The sequence below is a fragment of the Dipodomys spectabilis genome, unplaced genomic scaffold (assembly GCF_019054845.1).
Source record: "Dipodomys spectabilis isolate Male_0828 unplaced genomic scaffold, ASM1905484v1 ptg000018l, whole genome shotgun sequence".
Classification (NCBI taxonomy): Eukaryota; Metazoa; Chordata; class Mammalia; order Rodentia; family Heteromyidae; genus Dipodomys; species Dipodomys spectabilis.
Window position 1 is genome coordinate 12,091,496 of NW_024870695.1, and position 10,925 is coordinate 12,102,420.

The following is a 10,925-nucleotide window of genomic DNA, read 5'->3' on the forward strand; positions in this document are numbered from 1 at the left end:
CTGTGTATGTATGCCTAGAGACATGTATAATTTATTATGACTATCATTCTGGTTTTAATAGTCCAATTTTTGTGTTCACACCAAAAGTGCTAAAATGTAACATCATATCAGATCAGGAATAAATTTCAAAGTCAAAAATATATTTTAACAGCATAAAACAGAATTTCTGAAGAGCAACTCATCATACAAACAAACCATGGTCCTTTATCACAAGTGTGACTCACAATTATGCACCCATCTGGCTTCGTTAGCTGCCTAAATTATTCATGAGACTCCTAAATATGCTTTATGTGTAAATTAGGAAGACACGAAACCAAGGTGGCAGGTGCCAGAACTAAAAGAATACCCCTTCCTGGCTCCTTTTGTTGACTATGTTTAAAAAAAGAAATCACCCCTAAGAAAGCCTCCAAGAAAGACCTCTAGTGGTAATTTCTGGAATGAAATTACACATGTTGCTGTACAAAAAAGAAAAGGGAAAGGAAAAACAAAAGGCCAGGCAAGGTGGACTGTGACAGCTCTATGATGACAAGACAGTAGAGGAGGAGTTTCTTTGCTGATCTCCATAAAAGGTGAGCTCCACACCACCAACATCACACAGGTGTGATCCAGCACCAGCCCAGCTCCGGCCCAGCTCCGGTCCAGCTTCAGACCCAGCTCCAGCCCAGCTCCAGGCTCTGCCTCTCAGCATCCCCAATGGAGTTCAGCAGCAGAAGCTTGCACCGAAGCCTCAGTTCCTCTTCGCAGGGTCCCGTGCTCAGCATGAGCAGTTCCCTGTATAGGAAGGAGAACATGCAGCGCCTCAGGACTGCACCCAGTGTGTATGGGGGTGCTGGAGGCCATGGCACACGCATCTCCACCTCCCGACACCTGACAGGCTATGGGAGCGATCTTAGTAATGGAGGAGAACTACTGGTGGGCAGTGAGAAAATGACCATGCAGAACCTAAATGACCGACTGGCGAGCTACCTGGAAAAAGTGCGGTCCCTGGAGCAGTCCAACTCCAGACTGGAAATGCAGATCAAGCAGTGGTACGAAGCCAATGTGCCTAGCACCATCAGGGACTACAGCGCCTACTACAAACAAATCGAAGACTTGCAAAATCAGGTGAGGCGGTGGCCTGGGCTCTCCACCTTACCTTTCCCTGCATGACCAATCAAGAGGGCATGTGTGCTAAGTGGGTCCAAGTGCACATTGGAAAACAAATCAGGTTGAAAATTAAAACTGTATAAAGGCTATATCCTATCATCTCCCTTATTGCTAAATTACTAACAATCCACCCAGCAGAATGACTGAAGGTCATGCTTCAATTTTTTTAAATCTGATTACAAACAGAATATAATTTTGTCCTCTAATTTTAGAATCTGTATCTTTATGATGTCAGGGCAATTTTCCTGAAAAGACTTTTTTTTTTTGCCTGTCCTGGGAGCTCAGGACTTAGGTACTGTTCCTGAACTTCTTTTGCTCAAGGCTAGTACTCTATCACTTGAGTCACAGCTCTATTTCCAGATTTTTTGGGTGGTTAATTAGAAATAAAGAGCCTTACAGACTTTAATGCTTGGGCTGACTTCAAACCATGATTCTCAGGTCTCAGTCTCTTTAGAAACTAGTATTACGGCATGAGCCACCAGCATCCAGCCTGAAAAGGATTTTGATATGTGTGTGTTGGTCCTAGGACTTCAACTCAGAATCTGAGCACTATCCCTTAGCTATTTTTTTCTCAAGGCTGATGCTCTACTACTGGAACCACAGCTCTACTTCTGGCTTTTTTGGTGGTTAATTGGAGATCAGAGTCTCACAGACTTACTGCCTGGACTGGTTTCAAACCATAATCCTTATAACTCAGCTTCCTGAGTAGCTAGGATTATAGGCATTGAGCCACTGGCTCTAAAAAGAAGTTGATTTTTTTAAGTATGTGATAATATTTCTGAATTTGTCATCGAACTTTCATCAACTTTTGAGATTTTAGTCAATTCAGAGATTTTCTCCCTTAATTTGTTAGTATTACATAATTATTAGACTATTGTACATCTAAGTAATAAATGGATTCAGGACAGAAACTGGGGTGGGGGAGGGGAAAGAAGGGGCACAAGTCTCAGTGATGCCTGCATTTTTAAATGTCATCTTTAATTATCTGATCATCATCACCAAGTTGCTTAGAAACCACTTCTACAACAATAAAGTGTTCTATTGCCCCCAATTCACATTTATTGTATCACATCACAACCCACTCCCATATCATCCAAGGCAGGTGGAGTTCTCTATTTTATCAGTGGACTGGAATAAGAGAAGACTTTGTTCCTAAATAAAAATGACAGACATGACACCAAGTGTTTGCCTTGCTTCGATGTCCTTATCTAATCAAGCAAACTGCCTTCTAGTTTCCATTTCTGACTTAAGGTTCACATCATTTCTTTAGGGCAAAGGCTATTTACTCATCAGCAGGGCTCATTCTTGAGTTGCACTCTAGACATCAGTACAGTCTGATTCAAATCTACAGGAGAGTAAAAGTTCAAGAACCAACTTAGGAAATGGTGATCGCTCTGTATAACACCTTAATAACAACAATAAAATTATATTTAAAAAATAAAGTGGGTGGAGCCGGGCGCCGGTAGCTCACGCCTGTAATCCTAGCTACTCAGGAGGCTGAGATCTGAGAATCGTGGTTCAAAGCCAGCCCGGGCAGAAAAGACCGTGAGACTCCTATCTCCAATAAACCACTAGAAAACCGGAAGTGGCGCTGTAGCTCAAGTGGTAGAGCGCTTGCCTTGAGCTGAAGAGCTGAGGGACAGCGCCCAGGCCCAGAGTTCAAGCCCCATGACCGACAAAAAATAAATAAATAAATAAAATAAAGTGGGTGGAGATGGGGAGGATAAGAAAGATCTCAGGAAACATCAGCTTATGAACCAATGCCCTTCCTGTCAAGAGCTCATTCAGGCTCACACCAAAACATTCAGTATAAACTAACCATTCTCCCATGCTTGTCTTAAGGCTCGTGTTTTGGTTTGGTTCAGTTTTTGGTGCCAGTACTAGGGTTTGAACCAAGGGCCTCGCACGCTCACTTGGTTTCTTTCTTTCTTTTCTTTTTTTTTCTCAAGGCTGGTGCTCTAACACTTGAGCTATATCTCCACTTCTGTTGTTTATGTTTCTTTATTGGTTAATTGGAGAGATAAAAGTCTCATAGACTTTTTCTACCTCAAATCTCAGACTTCTGAGTAGCTGGTGTTACAGGTGCAAGCCACAGGTTTCTGGCTTAAGGTTCAGTTATGCACTAATTTGGGATCATCTCAAATATATAGGCACAGCCACTAGTTCTGTCTAACTGGGTAGATCCAGCATATCAAGGCAGCCCTCTCTCTAGGACTGGATCCACTGAAAGACACCTGCCACTGTAACACCTTCTAAATAATGGCATCCAATCCACATACATCTTATAGAACTCACCCACGGAATACCACATAAGATCCAGAGTTTATCCATCATGATATACATAACTAATGACTCCTACCCTTCATTCATCCATTACTTAGTAAGTACTAAGTACTAAGTACTGGGAGCTGAGCATTATGATGGGTCCAAGAGAATATAAGTATGAATGTAAAGTGATTTAGAAGGAAATGGGCATAGGCAAAGATAATTACCACACAGATCAATAAGTGCAGGAGGGACATGCCGGGCAACTAGAGCCCAGGCAGACCCTAGCTAAGTTCAGAGGATGTCCCGGAAGACTCCCATGAAGCCACACTGTCCAAGCTGAGATGGGAAGGAGGACCGGGGAGTGTATCAGGTGAAGGTGACTAATATAAATGTTGTAGGCAGGAATGACATCCAAGGCAAAGATATTCATTTCAGGTTCAATGAATCCATTGGAGTAAAGAACAATCATTTTGTGAAATCACAAGAAAGTGAGCCAAACTCTAGGGGCCAGAGTTGTATTTTATGTATCTATTTCTGTTAAATATTCTTGTCAATATTCCTCTTACCTAGCTAATCTTCTGTGGAAATTCTTTACGTGAAAGTCACCTTTGCTACCATTGTACTTAAATAGGAAGATACAGCCAACCACTTTAATCTCCTTCCTAGTTGAAAATATCATTCCTTCTCATGTGTTTCTCAGATTAGAGATGCTCAGTTGCAAAACGCTCGATGTGTCCTGCAAATTGATAATGCTAAACTGATGGCAGAGGACTTCAGGCTGAAGTAGGTATTGAAAACCATGGTAAATTTCTTCTTTTTTTTCCAGTGTAGCCCAAGATGGCATAGTGTTGGGATTGCAAATGTATACCACCAAGCCTGGGACCATGACAGGCCGGGCACCAGTGGTTCATGCCTGTAATCCTAGCTACTCAGGAGTCTGAAATCTGAAGATTGTGGTTAAAATCCAGCCCAAGCAGGAAAATCTGTGAGACTCTTATCTCCAATAAAATAATCAGAAAGAGCCAGGTACTCTGTGGCTCAAGTGGTAGAGTGTTAGCCTTGAATACAAAGAGACTTAGGGACAGTGCCCAGCCCTGAGGTCAAGCTCCAGGACCAGCAAAAAAAAGAAAGAAAGAAAAACCTTCTTAGCAGTCAATTATGCACACAAATTACCATATTGTTGTTGGTTATGAAACAAACATTAAATAATTTCAGAATCTTAACATTTAAGGGATGTTAGAAGCTATGTGAATGTGATCCATCCCAGCTCTCAGGGAAGAACATCTCTCTCCACAACCCTTAAATCTGATCATCCTGCATGTAACTAAACACCTCCAGTATTTGTTTTCATTGGTTAGTTCTTATTGTTAAAACATTCTTTTTTATTTTTCCATTTTTTTGGTTGGTTATGGGGCTTGAACTCTGGGCTTGGGTGCTGTCCCTGTGCACTTCAGCTCAAGGCAAGCACTCTACCGCTTGAGCCACAGCGCCACTTCCTTCCCATTTTTTAGCATAAATAAAGGTTTGGTTAGTCAGATTGGGTGAGTCACAGACTGACATACCTGCAACCTACTGTTGTACACCCTTGAGGTGACAGAGGTTGCTAAGCTAATTGACAGTGAGCAGTGGAAGGATCTGAGGCTTCTGAAGGTTAACAAAGCTTCTGGGTCTGAAATTCACATCCTAAAAATAAATCTAAGAGGGAAAAGGCATCATTGAGGGCTAGAGGACTTGGTGATCCTGGATCAATGCTCTGACTGCCATTTGTTTCTTCCTCATATTGTACTATGTGAGGGGTTCATTGTGATGTTTCCACACATGCTAACATTCTTTTCAATAGCTACCTGTTACAGAACTAACTCCATCCTCAGGTGAAATAACAGAGCGTCTTAGAATTCCCCTTCTGCATTAATGCCCTCCTGTTATCTAAAGAGAGCCTCCTACCTTGATTCAGTGATTTAAAAAGCAGAGTTGAAGACTAAAGCAATGAAATTTATTCATTCGAGTTTTACTAGAACAACATCTGAGTGAGCCACTGCATTATCATTTTTTAAAGTTTTTGCTATTAAAAAATAATATATAAGAATGACAGGAAAATATATGACTGTTTTAAGATACTTCACTTCGGATGCATCTGCCTCCAGCTCTCAAGTCTCTGGGATTACAAGTCTGTGCTTCCATCTGTGTCAGGAACTTGAAGTTCTTGCAGATTGTAAATCACACAGATTATAGTAAGGAGCAAATGATCTGGTTCCTAGATTCCCATGCACATGTTGAGGACATACAAAGGAAGACATGATACAGTATTGAAATTGATCTCCTGGTGTACCACATATAAAATCTATTTTAACCTATTGAATTATCTCTCCTGTAACAGCTTCAGAGGGATTCCATTATCTCCACACTAATTCGTTCACAGGTTTGAGACAGAGAGGGGAATGCGGATAACAGTAGAGGCTGACCTCCAAGGCTTGAATAAGGTCTTTGATGATCTGACTCTACAGAAGACAGACCTGGAGATTCAGATTGAAGAGCTGAACAAAGACCTGGCTCTCCTCAAAAAAGAACATCAGGAGGTGAGAAACTATTCAGAGATGGAATTGGGAAAGATAGAATGGCTTCAATAATAAGGGAAACCATGGAAAGAAGAGTAGGTGGTGGTAAGAACTTGACAGTAACAATGGTAGTCTTAACAGTTTTTTACCACAATAAGCCTGATACCCAGTATCATTTTCTCTCTTTCTTTCTTTCTCTTTTTCTCTTTTTCTTTCACTTATCCCCATTGAAAGAAGACACAAGATTTCTCATGCCTTTTCTGCCCAGCCTTATCTGGGAATGTACGTCAGACTAAACTCAATCTGGATTTCCTCTCTCCTAGGAAGTTGACGTCCTGCGCCGGCAGCTGGGCAACACAGTTAACGTGGAGGTGGATGCTGCTCCAGGCCTGAACCTCAGTGACATCATGAATGAGATGAGGCAGAAATATGAAGTCTTAGCCCAGAAGAACCTTCAAGAGGCCAAGGAGCAGTTTGAAAGACAGGTGATGTCATAAGTCTACAGCAAGTATGGACAATGTGTCCCTGGAAAGAACTTGTTTTTTCTTCTCTTTTGCTTTCACTGATACTCTTTACTTCCTCAGTCTTCCTGTCTTCCTTTTGTCCTTCTCCTTTCCTTTTCCTTCCTTCCTCCTTCCTTCCTTCCTTCCTTCCTTCCTTCCTCCCTTCCTTCCTTCCTTCCTTCCTTCCTCCCTTCCTTCCTTCTTTTTTCCCCCTCAGTTACTTACTTGTTTTCATGTGTGGAATTTTAGTCTGAAGCTTTGCAGCAACAAGTCACAGTGAACACCAAAGAACTGAAAGTCACAGAGACTCAAGTGACAGAGCTGAGACGCACCTACCAGAACCTGGAGATCGAGCTCCAGTCTCACCTTGGCATGGTAAAGCACATTTAACTTCCATTGCTCAATCAATGCGTGTTCATTATCTGTGCTCAGAACTCTGAAAACGAAAAGATCTAAGTGAAATAACCTCTCCCCTTGCAGAGCCAAGAGAGAAACAAGTTAAACAACTCATAATAATGAAAAGACAAAAGGAAAGGTCAGTGTGGTGGACAAATGCAGGGGAAAGAGTAGATTGGGAAGATTTCACAGGAGAAATGGCATGTAAACTAGATCTTAAAAACTGACACGGGCTGGATGCTGGTGGCTCACATCTGTAATCCTAGATTACAGATTGGAGGACTGCAATCTGTAATCCTAGATTACAGATTGGAGGACTGCAATTCAAAGCCAGCAGGACAGGAAAGTCTCATCTCCAATTGACCACCAAAAAATAGAAGCAGAGCTGCAGCTCAAATGGTAGAAACAGTGCAGAGGTCCTCAGTTCAAGCCCCAGGAGCAGCGCGCGTGTACGGGCACGTGTGTGTGTGTGTGTGTGTGTGTGTGTGTGTGTGTGTGCGCGCGCGCACACACACACACACGCACTGAGATGGGTTTTTAAGTTGGAGAACAGAAATCAAGACACTGCAGACTAAACAAATCAGCTGGCCCATGGTAAATCATGCTGTGGTAAAGTACAGTAATATCACTATGGTTCCATGAGATTTCACCCAATCTGAGACATGCTAGTTTCAGAAGAAAGCAAAGAGCAACGACAGCTATGTGATTGCTCTTAGAGCTCCTCTTTTGTGAAAAGGCATCTGTCCATTTGGCTTGCATTTCAGAGGCAAAAGAAAAATCACTTGCTCAGCCTGACCTCATAGGTTGAAGAAGTCTAATCTTCCACTCAGAGCATGGTTCATGTGGCCAAGGATGCTGAAGGGACTAGAGGTGTGACCTCTTCTAGGTCAGGTAGGATGAAGTAGCAAATACCAAGAGAGCAGCAACACAATGTACCACACTGAGGGATGAGCAGGGGTGAAGCTTCAAGCAACAAGGAAAATCCACAAGCCAGGGAATCCTAACTGGCCAGCTAAGGTTGCCTAGATAGGAGGAGTGACAGAAAGGACTAGAAACATGCACATTGCCCAAGACCAGCTTCGTGAGAATTCTTTTTAAAAGAAATTAAAATTGAGTGAGTAGTTCCATCAAGTCCTCAGATAAGAAGCCCCTGTTTATCTTGCATTTATAGAAAGAGTCTCTAGAGCTCACCCTAGAGGATACAAAAGCTCGCTACAGCAAACAGTTGGCCACCATCCAGGGACTGCTGAGCTCCCTAGAAGCACAACTGCTGCAGATCCTGGGTGACATGGAACGCCAGAACAATGAGTATGCTCTGCTCCTCGACATAAAGACCCGGCTTGAGCAGGAGATCGCTACCTACCGGCGCCTTCTGGAGGGAGAAGACGTACAGTAAGGCTCTTCGCAGCCAGGGATGTGGGCCCCCACCTATTTCTTATTCTCACTTCCTCTCTCTGTGTCTCTTGTGAGGCAGCACCAACATTGAGTTATACAAACACAATTATGACAGCACAAAAATATGCCCCAAAATTATACACACACCCAAAACAGCAAGCTTAACCTTTGAACCCTGTGCTCTATGGTAGGAATGTGTGAGGAGATGGCTATCTACATTACAGATTAGGCTTGTGTAGATTTTTCTTAAACAATTAGTAGACAACTGAAAACATAATACCTTTTGTAAAGTTCTCATTGAGCATTTGCAAATTAAACAGAAGGCCACGGGAGGTCCGTGGGAACCAGAGTTTGCGAGTCAGCACCGCTGAAACAGCAACTAGTATTAGATATCACATCCAAGAGCATCAGAACACAGGACTTAAACTTCCACTCCAATTTTGAAGCTCTAACTTGAGAAACTTCTAATGGAAAGTTAACAGATCAGTTTTGAGGCTATAAATTTTTCTTGTTAAAAAGTAGGATACTCAAGGGCCAGAAGTAATCTTAGCTACTCAGGAGGGAGAGATAGGAAGATCACAATTTGGAAGCCAACCCAGGCAAAAAGTTAGTGAGGTTCTGATTCAAAAAACAAGATAGGCATGGTAACACATGTCTTGTAATTCCAGCTATCTGGGAGGTAAAGGTAAGAAAATTGCATTCTAAGGCCAGCCTGGAGAAGAGCACATGATTTATCTGAAAAGTAAAATATAACATTTGCTGGAGGCATAGCTCAAGTAGTAGGGAAGTAGAGAACCCAACTAGCAAATTTGAGGCTCTGAAGTTCCAACCCCAGAATCACAAAAAAAGAAAGGAAGGAAAGAAAGGGAGGGAGGGAGAGGGAGAGAGCCGGTGAGACAGGAAAGGAAGGAAGGAAGGAAGGAAGGAAGGAAGGAAGGAAGGAAGGAAGGAAGGAAGGAAGGAAGGAAGGAAGGAAGGAAGGAGAGAGAGAGAGAGAAAGAAAGAAAGAGAGAGAGAGAGAAGGAAGGAAAGAAGAGAGGGAAAGAGGGAGGGGGAGGGAGAGAAGGATGGAAGAAAGGCAGGAAAGACAGGAAGGAAATAAGGAAGGAAGGAAAAAAGAGGGAAGGAAGGAAGAAAGAAAGGTAAGAAGAAGGAAAAAGTAGGAACTCCATATTGAAATAAACATTGTCACAAGGAAATAGGAAACATCCTTTAAATGCACACTACTCAGACTTTGTTTTAAAATAGAAAAGGGAAGGGATCACTCCATTTTCAAAATGTGAGTAACACTTTCTTTTTTGTTTCTCCACAGAACTATACAATATCAGTTACAAAGTCTGGAAGAGAAAGGTAAGTGTTCTGAACTTTGGGAGTATTTTTCTGGAACACTGTAATCTCAGAAGCAACTAGTGAAAGGCCAAAGGTGGTTGAGACATGGGGACCCTAAAACTCATGAATGTCAAATAAAGCAACCCTGAGAGAACTTTAGCACACATCCTATGAGAGGCAATTCTCTCAACCAGAGCTATTGCTATCCTAAGACACCCTGAGATCCTGAAAAGAAAGCATCAAAAGGGAAATGTGACTTTTTACTAAACTCAAGACTGTATATTTCCATTTGGGGTGGAAGGAGTATGAAAAATACTTTCCATTTGGGAAGGATGATACATTTTCAGCATTTATTTATTTTTAAAACTAAGATTATTTAAGAAAAAGGATGGGTTCTAATGGTTTCCTAAGAGATGGAAATAAGCACCAAAGGATAGCCATCAGCTTGAATTTTGTAGACCAGCAGTGATGTGCCTGAACTGACATGTAATGTTTAATCTGCACTCAGACATAAAGAAAACCAGGAAGATCAAGACTGTTGTGCAGGAAGTGGTGGATGGCAAGGTCGTGTCATCTGAAGTGAAAGAGGTGGAAGAAAGTATATAACAGCTGCCAGGAGGAGTGAAAGAAAATGGCCCTAAATTTTGCTACCTTCAAGAAAGCGGCCATCAGAAATCACTATTAATGTTTTCTGGTCATTAGAAAGAGGAAGAAGCCTATCTATTACTCTCTGTAATTAGATAGAAATGTTTAACTCAGAGGAGCTTCAAACTGCATGCAAAAAAAAAAAAAAAATGAAATCAACCGGCACTAGAATATTTAAAACATCACTACTGCCATCTTTATCACACAGCACACCAATTACAAGTGATAGAACCCAATTATCAATTGTACACATCCTAATCATACTCTGCCACACAGTCTCTTCTATGCAAATTAAAAAATAAATCTCTCTCCAATTTGTGTTCCTGTTTCTAAATTGTTAAACCTCCTTTTATTTGTGTGTGTGTGTGTGTGTGTGAGAGAGAGAGAGAGAGAGAGAGAGAGAGAGAGAGAGAGAGAGAGTCCTGGGGCTGGAACTCAGAGCCTGGGCACTGTCCCGGAGCTTCATTTTGCTCAAGGCTAGCACTCTGCCACTTAAGCCACAAGGCTAGTGCTTTACTACTTAAGCCACAACGCCACTTCTGGCTTTTTCTGAGTAGTATATTGGAGATAAGAGTCTCACAGATGTTCCTGCCCAGGATGGTTTCCAATTGTGTTTCTTACATCTCAGCCTCCTGAGTAGCTAGGATTACAGGTATAAGCCACCAAGCACCTGGCCTAAAGTTCCTTT

At 42.0% G+C, this 10,925-nt stretch overlaps 1 protein-coding gene across 1 annotated transcript; it reads left to right on the forward strand.

The window, feature by feature from the left end:
• Nucleotides 1-619: 619 nt before the first annotated feature.
• Nucleotides 620-10,372, forward strand: Krt20 (keratin 20). Its single transcript, XM_042673131.1, has 8 exons — nt 620-1,104; nt 4,115-4,197; nt 5,834-5,990; nt 6,293-6,454; nt 6,722-6,847; nt 8,040-8,260; nt 9,576-9,613; nt 10,101-10,372. The coding sequence occupies exons 1-8, from the start codon at nt 694-696 to the stop codon at nt 10,196-10,198; spliced, it is 1,296 nt and encodes a 431-aa protein (XP_042529065.1). The 5' UTR covers nt 620-693; the 3' UTR covers nt 10,199-10,372.
• The last annotated feature ends 553 nt before the right edge of the window (nt 10,373-10,925 follow it).